Source organism: Megascapheus bottae, chromosome 19 (assembly GCF_031878675.1).
Source record: "Megascapheus bottae isolate mThoBot1 chromosome 19, mThoBot2.hap1, whole genome shotgun sequence".
Lineage (NCBI taxonomy): Eukaryota > Metazoa > Chordata > Mammalia > Rodentia > Geomyidae > Megascapheus > Megascapheus bottae.
This window is the reverse complement of record NC_143527.1, coordinates 17,914,896-17,932,019: the sequence shown is the minus strand read 5'-3', so window position 1 is coordinate 17,932,019 and position 17,124 is coordinate 17,914,896. Positions and strand designations below refer to the sequence as shown.

At 38.2% G+C, this 17,124-nt stretch overlaps 1 protein-coding gene across 3 annotated transcripts in view; it reads right to left on the bottom strand.

Moving 5' to 3' along the window:
• The window catches only part of Dym (dymeclin), a 253,030-nt gene that overhangs the window by 24,184 nt on the left and 211,722 nt on the right, over window positions 1–17,124 (bottom strand). For all 3 annotated transcript variants that reach the window (XM_090353126.1, XM_090353124.1, XM_090353125.1), the window contains one exon: window positions 15,955–16,068. In XM_090353126.1, the coding sequence (XP_090209252.1) occupies window positions 15,955–16,068 (114 nt within the window). The remainder of the gene's footprint in view (window positions 1–15,954; window positions 16,069–17,124) is intronic.

Here is a 17,124-nt window from a genome sequence, read left to right as displayed (position 1 = left end):
TTCTGTGCCTTCTCTTGTTAATGAGGACAAGTGGCCTTCAGTTTTCACTATGTTGATGTACTACAATGTGTAGTAGTTCTTTTAAGTTGTGGCTTCTAATCTACTATGGATTTGGGAACCAGATGGCAGAGCTTGTTAAAACCATGTATCAAGCAGTGAGTGACAGGGTTAAGCAAGAAGCCCATGGCCTCCCCATTTTGAGTGTTCAAAATGGATGACCCCAATTCTTGCCTTTGTTTTAGAAAAGTAAAATTGATAGATAAATGAGAAGGTAATATTTGCAAACCATCACACAACTCTATCTCTGTGCTGGAGATTATATATACTTGTTACCTATTAATTTTCCAACTGCACCAGGAGGTAAGTAGGCCATGGCCTGCCCTAGAGATGAGAAATGGGTGGACAGACTACACAACTTGGGGAGCCCTGATTCACTCTTAATGCCTATAGCATCCTGCCTGCTTCTCCACAGACATGCTTCACAGAGTTGGCTTTGAGTCTGCCTTCTGTCCACAGTCATTTCTCATTTCAAGGAAATCAAGGTATTTCATAGCCCAGCCCTCAGAGTTTGGCAGCTTTCTTCCTTTGTCTCCAATCCCCATGGCCATGTGCACCCATAATTAGTTTAAGATTAGCACATTTGAAATGAAGAGTAGGAAAGCTATTTCTCTGAATGCTGTGCTCTCCTACACAGTTGGACTCTTAAGAGATAACCATTAGCTACAGCAAAGTGCTGCATAGACAAGGAGTTGCTCAGTCAGTACTAGTTGAACAAATAAACGGAAGGCAAGAAAATCCCTATTACAAATAGTAGCTTTGTGAAGAAAGGAATGTTAGCCATTGGATGTAGGAGAAACTTCAAGGACTCAAGAGGTCTGAGAAGGACTGTGAGAACACCATAAGTAAAGACAACAATGGAACCCACGTGGCTCCTGTACCCTCCCAGTACTGATCTGGAAATCCTTCAAAATTAAACCTGGGAGTTTTCTCTTCTGTAGGGACTGCTAATCATGATAAGTTAGATGATGGAATGTAAAGAGTATGTACAAAGGACTTAAATATTCACTGTATTTTTTTTATCTTTCAGATCCTATACATTAGAGTTGGAGCACAAATCATAAGATATGAAGACAGATACACTTCATAAGAATTGATACTTATTTCATGGAGAAGATTGTTAGGAACAAGGAAAGGAACTAGGCACACTCTGAACATTTTCAGTAGTGAAATTCCTCTAATGGATATTAATAAAAGACTGTGCTTTCATTTCCAAAAATACGTTCTTTTGCTATAAACATATTAAAATTGAATGGAGAAAAATAAGATCATCCTTGAGAAAAAGTAACCACCCACTTTAGTCTGTGTAACATTCTGGGACACAATGGTTTAAATGCAATCGGACTTCACAAAAGCTTATCTCCTAGTGATGAATAGAGGGAATGATTCATTCATTTCTGCATTACGGAACCAGTATGTCTCCTCAGGGCTCAGATCATGAGCAAAGCCACCAGCTGGCATAGGGGAAGGGTTGGCTTTGTGACCGCAAGTGCATTTTTAGCTAATAGAAGCTATGACAGGCAAGAGCAACAGGCTCACTGACAGCAATTGTCTACTTACTTGGGGGCCTAAAATGATCAGGGCTAAATGTCAAATGAAAAGAGTCTTCAAAGGAGAAGAAAAGAGTCACAGAAATTCATTTCTAAATTTTTCCAAGTATATACATTAATTCTATCACATAGTTAATGACAGAGAGAAAGAGAGAGAAAGGACAACAACAGACAGACTACAAAGGGACTCATTTATAGCATCCTGTTATAGGGACTATTGAGAATTCAATAAGGCTGTCTCTAGTTGCTACTGCTATCAATTAGCCAGCAACCACTTCCATAGCCATAATAATTGCCACATGCACATTGTGCTACATTACCTCTGGGCCTACTAATTCCAAACACAGGAGGTCATAGCTGGAGACAGCACCAAAAGGAGTAGCCTACAACAAAATGTCCTGCTTGACCGATTTTGCTTTACAAAATGAAATGATTCAGTACGTCAGAATATTTTCGATAAATTAGCCTAGTTCCGTTCCCTAGACATATGAAGTAGATTATTCAGTTTGTAGTAACTTAACCTTCACTCACCCAAACAGTTTCTGTGCCATTCAACTACACTCTCCTCTTTATTCTTATTCCTTCTAGTTTCATAAAGTTTAAACAATTATCTCTGGTCTAAGTTACCAGGTTATGTTACCAATAAGATGATTCATGTCGTGTTTGAAGGCTTTCATTTTTGGAGTGGAAAAATCAGTCCCTGTAGTTTCAAAGGTGATGATGTCAACATAAAAAAAAAAATCCTAATGCTAAGGGGTTATCTTTTGATTTTCATGAAAGCACCTTCCCCCCACCCCGTTTCACCCAATCCTGCTACCTGTTCCCATCCCTTCTCAAATCCTAGGTTCCAAGGGACAGAGACCTGAAGTGCTGTCCCTAGGGACATAAAGAGTTAATAAAGAGTTAATGTTTTTCCTGAACTTTGGTAGAAACTGGATTTCATAAGGGAGGTTAGGAAATGTGGGAAACCCTGTAGCCAAGTCTATTTTCTGATAAATGAGTGGTCCACAGGGGAAAACTGGTCAGTTTAGGAACTTTTCTGAACAGCTCCTTCAAGGAGTCAGCCTGTCTTTGCTTATCACTGCTGGGCCAGATAGTCTATGCTAACAGGAAACTTCTAGGCTTCATTCCAGCCTTGCAGTCGCAGGAGGGTTAGGGCTACATGGATATGCAGAGTCCCTTCAAGAAAGAACACTGCTATTGGGGGTCATGCCCATTAGATGAGGTCTTTTAATCTACAGGGCTGTTAAAATTACTATAGAAGAGCAGGCTTACAGTATTCATCATATAAACCTAATTCTCCCCATTCAGCTGGTATTAAAATATTCTTAGCATTTAATGTAGATCAGACTTGCGGAAATTCAATAGACAAAAACAAATTAATACCCAGGTACAAGATAGTAAAGTTATAGGAAGCCAATCTAAAGGGACTTGTGAAGAATAGCACATAGCCTCAAAGTATTGAAACCAAGTTTTTGAAATTTGCCAAGCTTCATTTAATCAAAAAATCATTTATATTTTAAGATTGAATAAAAAAAAAACCTGGGGTTTAAGTAAAGACAATAGTCATCAAAATAGCCCTATGTGATTTTTTTTTGGTCAGTCATGAGGCTTGAACTCTATGCTTGGATGCTGTCCCTGAGCTCTTCAGCTCAAGACTATTACCCCACTACTTGAACCACAGTGCCAGTTCCAGTGTCTGGTGGTTAAATGGAGATGAGTCTTTTGGACTTTCATGCCTGGGGCTGGCTTTGAACAGTGATCCACAGATCTCAGCCTCTTGAGTAGCTAGCATTGTAGGTATGAGCCACCAGTGCCTGGCTCCCTATGTGACTTTTGTAACTTAAAATTATGTGGTCAAAAATTCAATTTCTTATCTATAAAATTAAGGAAAGTGAAGAAGGAAGGGGAAATGAGAAGGGATAGATGAAAATGTTGAAAAGGGTGAAAGAGGTGATGCTGATCAAGATGTGTTATACTCAAACTAATTTGTTAAATGGCAAATCCTTTGTACAACTACTTCAATATAAGTAAAAACACATTTTCCATATAAATCCAGAATTTAAAAATACACTTAAAATATGTTTACTAAATTCAAGAAAATTTTAGTCAAAGGTTAACTTGATAAAATTAAAATGTACACTTTGGATTTGCTTAGAAATATACAATTCCCCTTTCCTCCTCCATAAAATAGTCAAATGAACATTTGAGAAGGCGGGAAAAGGTAAGTCTTAAATAATAGCTCCAGGCCTTAATTATAAAAATTAAGGAAGACAAAGTCTGAAACTCATGGGTTTTTCAAGAGGCTGGCAGGCCTGGACTGGCGCAGAGAGGCCTGGAGCTAATTAGCCTCACCCTGGCAAATGTGCCCCACCACACTGAAGAAATGCTGGAGGTCCACACAGAGGGAGATGCTGGCTTCAGTCACCAACAAAAACAACGAACAACACAAGGAAGAGGGAACACAAGTGAGCCCTTAAGCTTCCTCTGTAGCTGTTTAATCCATTTTTCCCCCCACAATCTTGGGAACACAAACTACATTCATTTTTTCATTCCAATTTTATTTTATTTTATTAACTTATTTATTTTTGTTGGTCCTGGGGCTTGAACTCTGGACCTGGGTACTGTCTCTGAGCTCTTCAGCTCAAGGCTACAGCCCTACCCTTTGAGCTCTGGTCCCACTTCCCATTTTCTGGTAATTAACTGGAGATAAGAGTCTCTCAGGCTTCGTAGTGCCCAAACCCCAGGCTCAGATCTCACCCTCCTGAATAGCTAGGATTACAGGCACAAGTCACCACCAGGCTTTCACTTCAATTTTAGAACCTTGGTGACACTAAGAGGGGCTCTCTCCAAGTTCAGGCTGGGGGCAGAAGCCTGTGCGTTTGCTTGTAGGAAGTCAGCACAAAACTTCCTCTATTAAGGCCAGCACTTTGATTATATAACAAAGGGAAGACAGAGGAAAGGAAAGTTCTTCAGATTATTTAAAGTGTGACTCTGATCAGACATGTAAACTAAGGATAGATATGTCCACACCATGACTTTTTTAGTCTCCACGGCTTATGAGTAAAGAGCAAATATCCACTTCTAAGTATCATGCTTATGAACCACTTCAAATTTAATGACCTATGTGTTTAATAATTATGCATGGACTTTTCAGAAAATAAGCAAAACTGGGACATACTGAAAGGTTTAATTTAAAAATAGGGCTCATTACCTGTGGTAGGAGAATTAGGTGGCTTTATAACATAAAAACTATGTTAAAGGATAATCATCAGTGCTTTGTAGAGCAGAGCTACAAATGACTACTGAATTTAATGGCCAAAAGCCAATCTAAGACTTCTAATTAATCTCCAGAACTGTTTCTTGTAAATATTGTGCAAAGTACATGAGTTTCTCATACCAAAAAGATTCCAAGAGAACTAAAATGTCATTGTTTTTCTAGTTATCTGAATGTGGCTGCTTTCTCACAGTCTCTAACACAGAAGCCAGATGGGGATGACAGTCGGAGTGGAGAGCTAAAGGGCCATGATGATATGGTAGCCATGGAAAAGACCTGAAGTGATGAGACTCATGGAGCTCTGATAAAGAGGTGGGTGGATGAGCCACAAAGGAGGCAGACAGGATAGGTGTCTCTTCAGTGGCTCAGCAACTGTAAATCTAGGAAGTCAGCGACCTGGTTTCTTGCTGGGGAAGGACAGACAACATGGTTTCTGCATTTCAGTGAATGAGGACCCTTCCCCTAGGGAAGTCTTTGAGACAAGGAATTACAGTTGATGCTGTGAGGTGGGAAGTAGAAGGGATCAAAGGCTATTCTGGGTTTTTTTTGTTTGTTTGTTTTTGGTGGTTGTGGGACTTGAACTCTGGGCACTGTCCTTAAGCTCTTCAGCTCAAGGCTACTGCCCTACCCCCTGAGCCACAATGCCACTTTCAGTTTTCTGGTGATTAATTGGATATAAGAGTCTCATGGGTGCCTTTGAACTGTCATCCTCACTTGATTTCAGCCTCCTTAGTACCTAGGATTACAGGAGTGAGCCACCCTGCCCAGCAACTATTCTGTTTTGTAGAAAGTTTTGTAAAACGTTTATGTGTTCCTTTCAGAGGAAGACATTGCTATTATTTTCTTCTGGGAAACATTCTAGCTAGTTTACAATACAAATCTGATAAAACAAAGAAGGTCCAAAATCTCATATACTTCAAGCCTACTAACATGGATTTCCTGTATATCAATGCTTATCTGGTTTGGTAGGGTACAGTCAGAAGTGTCTGCAGGGAACCCTGTAAATTCAGTAGCAATAAACAACCCTAAAGAAAAGTTTAACAAAGCGAAGCAAAACAAAACAGACAAAAACAGACAACCCACCCATAGCCTTACTACTCAAAATAAGTAAATAGTTTCCTTTTAGGGAATAATCTGCCTGCTTGCCTGCCTGCCTGCCTATTTGTCTATCTTCCTATGCCTGTATATAACATAGTAATAATCATATGAAAAAATATTATGATACTTTTGAGTCTGGAAGACACATTATTGAAAACTGTCATGCCTTTCTTTCTTTCTTTCTTTCTTTCTTTCTTTCTTTCTTTCTTTCTTTCTTTCTTTCTCTCTCTCTTTCTTTCTCTTCTTTTTTCATTTTTTTTTGCTAGTCTTGTCAGAGCCTGAGCATTCTCCCTGGGCTTTCTCAAGGCTAGAGCTCTACCACTTGAGCCACAGCACCACTTCCAGCTTTTTCTATGTATGTGGTACCAAGGAATTGAATTGAACGTGGGCCTTTGTGTATGCTAGGCAAGTACCCTACCAGTAGGCCAAACTCCCGGCCCCAAACTGCCATGCTTTTCTACTTCTAGATGACATAAATTATTTCCTACTTTTAATTTATTTTCCATGGTACAGAGATTATGCCAAAAGTGAACTACTGAATTATGTTTGGTATACCATATTATTATGATTATTCAAGTAATTCGCAGTTGTGTGACAGCAACCACTGTGTTGCTCAGGTTTTGAGACTACAGAAACACAGGATGATTTTTCCTGAGATATTTTGTATAATTTATTGAGTTATATACTACAATGTACTAACAGTACCACGTGCAGATTGTTCGTATCCTAAAGACACCTGGAAAGAGGTAAATTTTACAATCCACTTAAAAAATACCCTTGAACGTAATGCAAAAACACAGTATCAGTTACTGCCAGAATTCTCCCTGGGAGTACCACAGAGAGGTGATGGACACCACTGAACACACCACTGCTGTCATCTTGATTACTTTTTGATAAATAATAAGCTTAGATGGAAAACCTCTTTCTTATTCCACATAAAGAGGCTCGTTTTTGAGACTAAGTATTTTTTACAAGAACCAGCTCTGCTCAGTGAGAGAAGAATGTGGAAAAGATACTCTTAGGTCCTTCTCAGAGTTTAGCTCATACAGTTCGTTTGTCCAAATTTGAACTCTTTAAATATAATGAATTCATTATTAGTTTCTCAGATAGCAAGACACATCATTACATTGAATCTTAGCAAAAGTCCTATTTTCCTTTTTCTTTCTTTCTAGCTGGTCTCCAATTGTTTTTCTAACTGAATTTAGGCATTTGCCTAACCATTTTTTTCTTGCTTTTGGGGTTACTGTTCACTAAAGTTTGATAAATTTTCTTATCCATATATAAGTGTGTGATTATTACTACAGATAAAGATATAGAACAGGACTCTGCTTTGTACCTGACTCCTTGCTTCACGCAACACCCAAGATTCCCTTAGATTTGCTTTGTCACAATTTTGTCTTTTAACATCTATTGATTTCTGATCATTTAACTTCACTTGGATGATTTTAATGTTTTTAATTTTATGGAAATTAGTATATGGCTTAGAAAATAGTCAACCATGATAAATGTGACATGTACATTTGAAAAAAATGGAATCCCACCATCACTAGATGAAATGTTCTATCGGTCAAGTCAAGGTAGTTAATAGTAATTTTCAGATATCCTGTCTTGCTGGTTTTTTTGTTTGTTTGTTTTAATCTAGTCCTACCAACTGCTGAAAGAGAGATGTTAAAACGTACAAGAAAAATGGTGGGGGCTAGGAGTTTAGCCTAGGGTAGAGTGCTTGCCTGGCATTCATGAAGACCCGGGTTTGATGCGTTGGTACCACATACATTAAAAAAAAAAAAAAGCCAGAAATGGTACCGTGGCTCAAATGGTAGAGCTCTAGCCTTGAGAAAGCCCAAGGACAGTGCCCAGGCCTTGAGTTCAAGGCCCAGGACTGGAAAAAAGAAAAAAAAAGAAAAATGGTAGAACTGTTGTTTTTTTTTTTCTATTCCATTCTGGATTTTTTTTTTTTTGCTTGTTTCATAATTTTCAAGCTTTGTTGCTGGAACTTACTGTTTACAAGTACTACATCATCCTGTAACAGGTGTTTAAAAGCTGCTTTTGCTACAGAGCACTGACTGCTTTCTTGAGCCCATAATCTAATTAAAAGCTTGGCATCCCAGCATCCACTTTGCATCTGTGTCTTTTGCTCTGATTCCTTCTCTCTTGCAGTCACTTTACAGCCATCTTGGGATCCATGAAATTAGAAGTTGGGAGACCAGACCACCTGCTAGGTGTCAAGGAGTTATTACAATAAGGCCCTCCTGTTTGACCAATCTTGAGATAATAGGCTATCAGACTACCTGCTACCATCTCTGACCACTGAACACACCCATGACTAAGACTGCTTAACTTCTCCCAGTTGTTTATTTAAATCTAGAGTTCACATTTGTACCCTAAAGATAGCTGAAGTGCTGTCTTCCAGTGTCTGCCTATGCCATGTAATAAACTTCCTTTCTCTACCTTTTACCATGTCTCTTTATTTGGAATATAGGAGAGAGTTGCTAAACCTAATATGTGAAACTCCTGTAATTTGGGGTTGGGGTCTAAAACTCCAGTATAAATTCCTTTGATCATTCCCCTGCATCTTAGGTTTTATTTTGAAATCTGTATTACCCATATGACTCTATCTTTAAGCTAACTATTATAACTATCTTTAAGCTAACTATTAAGCTACTCTATCCTTAAACTAACTTAACCTATTACTCTACCTTTAAGCTAACTACTACATAGTAACCCTCTTACCATCCATTTACATTTAACCTAGTTTTTAATATTTAAATGCATCTTTTTCAGACAGCATTAAGTTGGATCTTATTTTGTCCTTTCTGACAATTCCTGCCTTTTAATGAGTGCTTGGTGCATTGATATTTAATGTAATAATTATCTGGCTAGTTTGGGTCTGCCATCTTATTTTGTTTTCTGCTTCTTCAACATTCTTTCCTTCCTTGTTAGTGTGTATGTGGGGATTACTTAAATGTATTTTTTAAATTCTAATTTTTCTGTTGGCTTTTTTGATTCCTTTTGTATCAGTACTGGGGCTTTTCCTGTGCTCATATAGGAGAACTACATTGTATTATGTTGTACTGTGTGATTTTTCTATTGGTCTTCATCACGGGCTTTCAACAGTTTCAATGTTAATGTACTTGACATGAAATTCTTTTTGTTTAATTTGCTTGGTATTAGCATTTCATATCTGTAAATTTCTGCTCTTTTCCCAGTTTAAATTATTGCCTACTTTTTGGGCGAGAAATCTCATTTCTCTGCTAAAACTGCCATGCATTATAGCCAATTAACCATCAGAAAACCATGTACTGAAAACGTATTTTGTAGCCAGTACAGGTGCATATTTATAATCCTAGTTACTTAGGAAATAGACAGAGATCTGGTAGAACATGGCTTAAGATGAGCCTAGGTAGAAAAGTTTGCTAGACTGCATTCCCTCCCCTCACTCAAAACCAGAAAAAAGTAGATCTTGAGGCATGGCTCAATTAGTAAGAGTTCTTCAATTCACACAGAAAAAAAATTTGAGTAGAATTATAGTACTTTAAAATGTACTCCAGGTCAAACGTTAGAGGTTCACAGTTAAAATCCTATTGGAAACCAGTGAGATTCTTATTTCCAATTAATCAGCAAAAAGCTAGAACTGGAGATGGTAAAAAAGCTGAGTAAGAGTGTGAGGCCCTGGGTTCAAGCCCTAGTATGGACACACACATGTGTGCATGTATATACAACACATATATGTGCATACACAGATATATTCCATTTTCAAAAACCTTCGAAGAATGGCCTAATTTTCGGACACTAGATATAATAAAATTCTTAAATTTCAAAGGATGTACTTAATTCACTGACCCAACAAAAAGAAACACCTGGAAACTTCATAACTAAGGGTAAATGGTGTGGTAGTAACCATGGATGACCATGTGCCTGTGACTGGAGGAACTGTGCTCACTGTTATGAGATTCAAATGGCTCTATAGAAGTGAGTGGGGGGCCGGGAGTTTGGCCTAGTGGTTGAGTGCTTGCCTAGTATGCACAAAGACCCGGGTTCGATTCCTCAGTACCACATACATAGAAAAACGCCAGAAGTGGTGCTGAGGCTCAAGTGGTAGAGCTCTAGCCTTGAGAAAGTCCAAGGACAGGGCTCAGACTCTGAGCTCAAGCCCAGGACTGGCAAAAAAAAAAAAGAAAAAAGAAGTGAGTAGAGACCAGGAGCACGCCCTGTTGTGGAGGTAGACAGCAAGGACTTTGAGCTGCCAATTCTAACTTGACTCAGCCTGGAGCATATACCGGCAGCTCATGCCTATAATCCTGGCTACTCAGGAGGCTGAGATCTTAGGACTGCAGTTCGAAGCCAGCCTGGGTAGGAAAGTCAGTGAAATTCTTACAGCCAGTTACCACCAGAAAATCAGAAGTAGTGTTGTGGCTCAATGTGGTAGAGTACTAACCTTTAAAGAAAAGCTCAGGGACAACGCACAGGCCCTGAATTCAAAGCCCTTCAATTAACAAAAAAAACCCAACCAAACATCCCTCCCACCAAATAACAAACAAACAAACCTAAAGGAGAAATAAGGAACTCAGGGTTTCAGAGTTTGCTTTTCAGGTCTCTGTTTAAGTAGAGGGTCTGGAAAAAATAATTACCTGGTATTGCCTTTCCCAGACTTTACAGAATACCAGTAAGAAGAGAATGTTTAGAATAACAGTAATACTATTTACTCTGACCAGTCAAGTTGTTTAACTATATAGACAGATTTATCCAAAGAGTATATATTCCCACACAGGATATTATACAAATATTTTTGAAAGCTATGTCAAATAATATTTGATTGAAAAATATTTTATTTGGTTGAAAGTCAATTACTATACCATGGGCTTCCTTATCTTAATGTTGACTTGCCCAAAATTGGAAGAATGATTCTACAAAGTTGGTGTTAGTTCTACAATGCAAGGGAAACATAAAAAGCCATTGGCTTATCTGCTTTGGCTGATATTAATGGGTGAATTCATGAGTTAAAGGCCTCCGTGATCTTTACTTACCCAAAAAGTAGTGAGAAAGAACTCTAAAATCCTTAGTGTTTCATTTATATGTTTTAAGAAAGACAAATTAGTAAGTAGTTATATACTACCCCAGATTTTCACTGAGAGATTACTAAAACTATTTCCAACTTAAAAGAAACTCTTGTACATCAATCATATATAAAACTATATTATACCCCACAATTATTTTATCTGTATATATTAGTAAACCGCCCAGGAAACTATAATATGTGCTCATAGCTCAGTACAAATATTCAACACACAGCTTGAATTTTCAGTCAGTTTTAGATACAGTAGTATTCTGTGAATTAAACTCTACAGGTTTTAAATGATTGATTCATTTTATTATAAACAGTCAATCCAAAAAGATGATTAAAATAATTGAGATAAGGCTTGATTATAACCTTCTTTCCTCCAGTAACATCTTTGATCATAATATGCTATAATTAAGGCAACTGCGGATGATTCACCTCCATCTGTGAGTAAATGGAATTTTAGTTTCTTGTATTTGTGATACTTATTTTTTGTGTGGGGGGGGTCATTTTCCCTTTATCCCTCTGTAATCTCAGAGTCAGATAGTAAGCTGGGCTCAGGAGTAAAATTTCTTGTCATGTTCCAGAACAAAATTAACAAGCTTACTTAAAGAATCTACCCATGACTTTGGTTGCTCAATAGGATTGTTGCTTTAAGCATTAACTTTTTTGGGATCTCCTATAGTTCAGCTGCTTTCTCTATTTAGCAGTAATCTTGAAAATGAAGCTATATTTTCATTTATATGTCACTGTCTGAAACATAGAGAACACTTTCTTTGTGAACACAGTATGATAAATGAGCAATACATTAGCATTCAAACCTGTCTCTGTATCAATTGTCCAGTCATTGATTCTAGTCCTGCTCCTAGGACTACATATAACAAATCTGCTTATACAAACAATCTTTCCATATCTGAAGACAAGTCGCACTGGCTTTCAGCTTAGAATCTGATGGAGTAGTCAGTACTACAAAATTGGAAGATGTGCATGGAGCGCTGTTAGCTCACCTCTGCAATCCTGCCTATTCAGGAGGCTCCTTTATCAAAGATTTGGTGGTCATAGGTCTGTGGGTTCATTTCTGAATATTCAATTTTATTCCATTAGCCTTCAGGCCTGTTCTTGTGCCTGTACCAAGCTATTTTTATTATTACAGTTTTGTAATAGAGTTTGAAGTTTGGTATTGCTATTCCTCCAGCACTGCTTTTCCTGCTAAGAATTGTTTTTGGTATTCGGAGTCTTTTATTATTCCATGTGATTTTTTGGATTGATCCTTCTATTTCATTAAATAATGATGTTGGAATATTGATGGGTATTGCACTGAATTCATAGATGGCTTTTGGCAGTATTTCCATCTTCACGATATTAATCCTTCCAATCCAGGAGCATGGGAGGTTTTTCCATTTCCTTATATCTACTTTAATTTCCTCTTTCAGGTTTTTAAAATTTTCATTATAGAGGGCTTTAACTTCTTTGGTTAAGTGAATTTCTAGGTAATAATTTTAATTTTTTGAGCCTATTACAAAAGGAATTGTTTTCCTGATTTTAGCCTTGCTCTTCTCATTGTTGGCATACAGAAAAGGTACTTATTTTTATGGATTAATTTTATACTCTGTTGCTTTGCAGAAGTCCTCCTTACCTCTTCTTTAACTAAAATTAGGCCTTCTATTCAAGACTCTCATCCCACAGAGCTTTCATACTTCAATATCCATCTGGAGGTAAGACTGGTATCTTTTTGCTTAATTTGTTGCTCCACAGGTAGTATTATTTTATCCTTATGCCAACAGCTCTGATCATATGTGCTTTTCCATGTAATTGTCTCCTACAACTTATGGTTTCTACATGCCTGTTCCATTTTTTCTAGGGTCCAGTCTACTAGCTGGTTCAATCACATTAACTTTCATGCATATCCGTACCGTCTCAGCCCCTCACACTCATGGCCAAATTCAAACTACATTATCACCAAGATCCATTCTACTTTTGAAAGCACAGTCAAAATAAATTGCTCTTTAATCATAATCTTTTTACTTCTATTTGCTGGTTCCTTGACCAAATAAAAATTTCCCCTCTCCTGTCCTCTTCTCATTATACCTTTACTACCGTTTCCTGATATTTCACTTCTTTCTTGACTCATTTTATTTTATTTATTTTTTTTTGCCAGTCCTGGGCTTGAGCTTAGGGCCTGAGCACTGTCCTTGGACTTTCTCAAGGCTAGAGCTCTACCACTTGAGCCTCAGCACCACTTCTGGCTTTTATCTATGTATGTGGTACCGAGGAATCGAACCCGGGTCTTCATGCATGCTAGGCAAGCACTTTAACCACTAGGCAAAACTCCCAGCCCTCTTGACTCATTTTAGACACCAAGATCTATCACCTCTTGGAAGCAGCCAGGGTAATCTTTATGGATTTCTATACTGGTTCACACAATGTAGTTCAAATAAATTTGAAATAGTATAAAGGCAAATACAAACCAGCACATCAGAGTCTTACTTTTTGTAGGAATAGGAATTAGTGGATTCTTAACATTTAAAAAACTGTCAGGAAGATGCTGGTGGGGTTGTGGAGAAGAAGGAACCTTACTGTACTGCTGGTGGGATTGTAAACTAGTTAAGCCACTCTGGAAATCAGTCTGGAGCTTTCTTAAAGAATGAAAATTGACCTTCCCTACGATCTTGCCATACCACTTCTGGGCATCTACTCTGAGCATCATAACTCAAGATATGATAAAGACACCTGCTCAGCTATGTTTATCTCCGCACTATTCACAATAGCCAGGCAATGGAAAAAACCCAGATGCCCTACTGCAGATGAATGGATACAGAAAATGTGGCATATATATACAATGGAATTCTATATAGCCAACAGACAAGATAAAATCATGGCATTTGCAGGGAAGTAGATGAATCTAGAGTAAATCATGTTGAGTGAGACAAGTCAAGACAAAGGAACAAAAGGCGCATGGTATCCTTAATATGTGGCTATTAGATCCAAATAGTACAAGAGCGAGGACTCAATATTTGTATACCCAATGCTATGGACATGGTATTGGAGATAAACACAACTACATAGACATAAAAACCTATGACTCTAAAGACATAATGTTTTATTACATAGTTTAATATGTATCTCTGATATACAAACCCTTACCCTAATTTTGATTATGTTCTAAAAACTAAGTTCCAGTGATTGTATGTATATAGAGATTCCCTTCTTGAATATTTGTTTGTTAAACATGTCATTTAAAATATATAAAAATCAATGTTAATAAATTCTTAAAAAAAAAAAAACTCTCAGGAATCACTCATAGTGAACCAGTGAACTACTGCATTGTGGTGTGACCTAGCTGACCAAATGCAATGCCTGCCATTTTGCATAGGACTGTGTGAAGTCTCACCACTGTTTATGCACTCTGGAACTTCTGGAAGTGATTAGAATGACTAATGTGCTGTTGTTTGACAAACTGTGTTATTATAACTGAAAATATTTTTACATCCTACAACAATATCTCTGAAGCATTCATTAGCAGTGGTTCTAGAGATAATGCTGAAAAAAGTGTCCCCAAACAGTACCAGAACAGAAAGTGATTATGATAAAAGCCCTAACGAAGACCAAACATCCACCAGGAGAGCCTGTATTATTCATTTAGGAGAAAATACTCTAAAGATTAGGTATGATAAAGAAAGTAAAATATGTTACAACGCTACATATTCTTGGGTCTCCCTGATATCCCTTCACATCTTTTCCTATGAGACAATTAGCTTCTAAGTCAGAACTTTAAATCTTAAAATTTCTTTAGGAGTTCATTGGCCAAATAAATGCTACTTATTTATTTATTTATTTAATTGCCAGTGTGGCTTGAACTCAGGGCTTGGGCTGTTCCTGAGCTTCTTTTGCTCAAGACTACCACTCTACACTTAAGCCACAGTGCCACTTCTGGCTTTTTCTGTTTATGTGGCACTGAGGAATTAAACCAAGGGCTTCATGCATGATAGGAAAGCACTCCACTAAGCCACACTCTCAGTCTGTAAAAGTCTTTTTAAAACAGAATTTGGCCAGGTGCTGGTGGCTCACACCTGTAATCCCACCTGCTCGAGGCTGAGATCTGAGGGTCCTGGTTCAAAACCAGACTGGGCAAGAAAGTCTGTGAGACTCATCTCCAATTAACCACCAGAAAACTAGAAGTGGCACTGTGGCTCCCAGTGGTAAAGTGCAAGTTCAAATTCACCCTCCTACCCAAAAACACCCCACACATAATTTCCTCTACTTTTTCTGCAAAGTATTTATTTTTGTCCACTATTGCCTTGTAGTATTAGTAAACAGTGTGGAGATTATGAGCAAAGGCTTTGGAGTTAGACTTTCTGGGTCTGAAGCTCTTAGCTCAATCATTTTCTAGCTGTGTGACTTTATAATCTCGCTCTACTGGTGTACTCATCTGAAGAGTTCAGACATTACCCATCTTTAGGGCTGCTGTGAGGATGGAATGAGTGGATGTGTTTAAGATGTAAAAATCCCTGTCTGATACTGAGTAAACACTCGGTAAGCATTAGCTATTATAGTAGTTATCTTCTTCACCATCAGCAGCACCTTCCCCAAAATCCTTGATAGTATTTTGTAAACTGAAATCTGCCTCACTGGGTTAAAAAAAGGTTCCTCTTTGATAACAGTGTATGATTCACTTATAGAATGTATGAGTTCATTGTAAAATATACAGTGAAGGCATTAGCCCTTCTTTTGCTATTTTCTTTTGAACAGCTACAAAGCTTCATCACAGTTCTGAGAATCAGGATATACTGGAGGAGGTAATACTTTTTCTAACACAAGTCAGGTAAGCAATAAAATTGTGAATAGTGTCTGTTCAGAAACAGGCATTTATATCAGTGATTTGACAGCATTTGTGGATATTTCTTTAGCCATCTTACCTTTAGTCTGTCTTTAGGCAGTGCAACAACCCCCTGCTTAATGATTTCCAGGACCCGTTCTACTGACAGCTCAGCTCCAGCTTGTAGCAGCCGTGAGTTAAAGAAGGTGATCACCTGAAAATGGAAACAGGTATTTCAAAAATAAATTCTTTTGAGAAGGGGTCTTTCTCTTATACTCAAACTGGTTTCCCCTGCCCCCTCCTTTACATAGTAGAGTTTAAACTTAGGATATTAGGACCTTGAGCTTCATAGGTAGAGTTCTACCATGTAAGTTCTTTTTGCCTTAAGTTATTCTTTCTTTCTTTCTTTTTTTTTTTTTGTGGGTCCTGGGGCTTAAACTCTGGGCCCTATCCTTGAGTACTTCAGCCCAAGGGTACTGCCCCACCTCTGGGCCTGGGTGTTGTTCCTGAGCTCTTCAGCTCAAAGCTACTGCCCTATGCCTAGAGCCATTGCACCACTTCAGGTCTTTCTAGTGGTCTGTTTTCTAAGGGTCTCTTTAGTGCCCAGGCTGGCTTTGAACTGTGATACTCAGATCTCAGCCTTCTGAGTAGCTAGGATTACACGTGTGAGGCACTGCGTTTGGCTTACTTTAATCTTTAGATATGGTCCAACAATTTTTTTTTTCCAATCCTGGGCTTGAGCTCAGGGCCTGAGCACTACCCTAGGGCTTTCTCAAGGCTAGAGCTCTACCACTTGAGCCTCAGCACCACTTCCAGCTTTTTTCTATATATGTGGTGTCAAGGAATCAAACCCAGGTCTTCGTGCATGCTAGGCAAGCATTCTACCACTAGGCCAAACTCCCGGCCCAAGGTCCAACATTCTTTTTTTTTGTCTAGACTGGCCTCAAATTGTAATCTCTCTATCTCTACTACTCAAGCAGAAATTATAGGTGTGAGCCAGTAAGTCTGGTTCCCAGGCTGGTCTTGAATGCGCAATTTCTCTGCAACTAGCTTCCCAAGTAGCTGGTATTACAGATCTATACCATTATGCCTAGCTATAGATCTATCTATCTATCTATCATCTGTCTGTTTGTTGTCAGTTTGTCTGTCTGTCTAGTGACTATCCTAGAGCTTGAACTCAGGGCCTGGGCACTGTCCTTGAGCTTTTTAAATTTTTTCCCTCAAAGCTAGCACTCTACTATTTGAGTCATGGCTTTTGGTAGTTGATTCA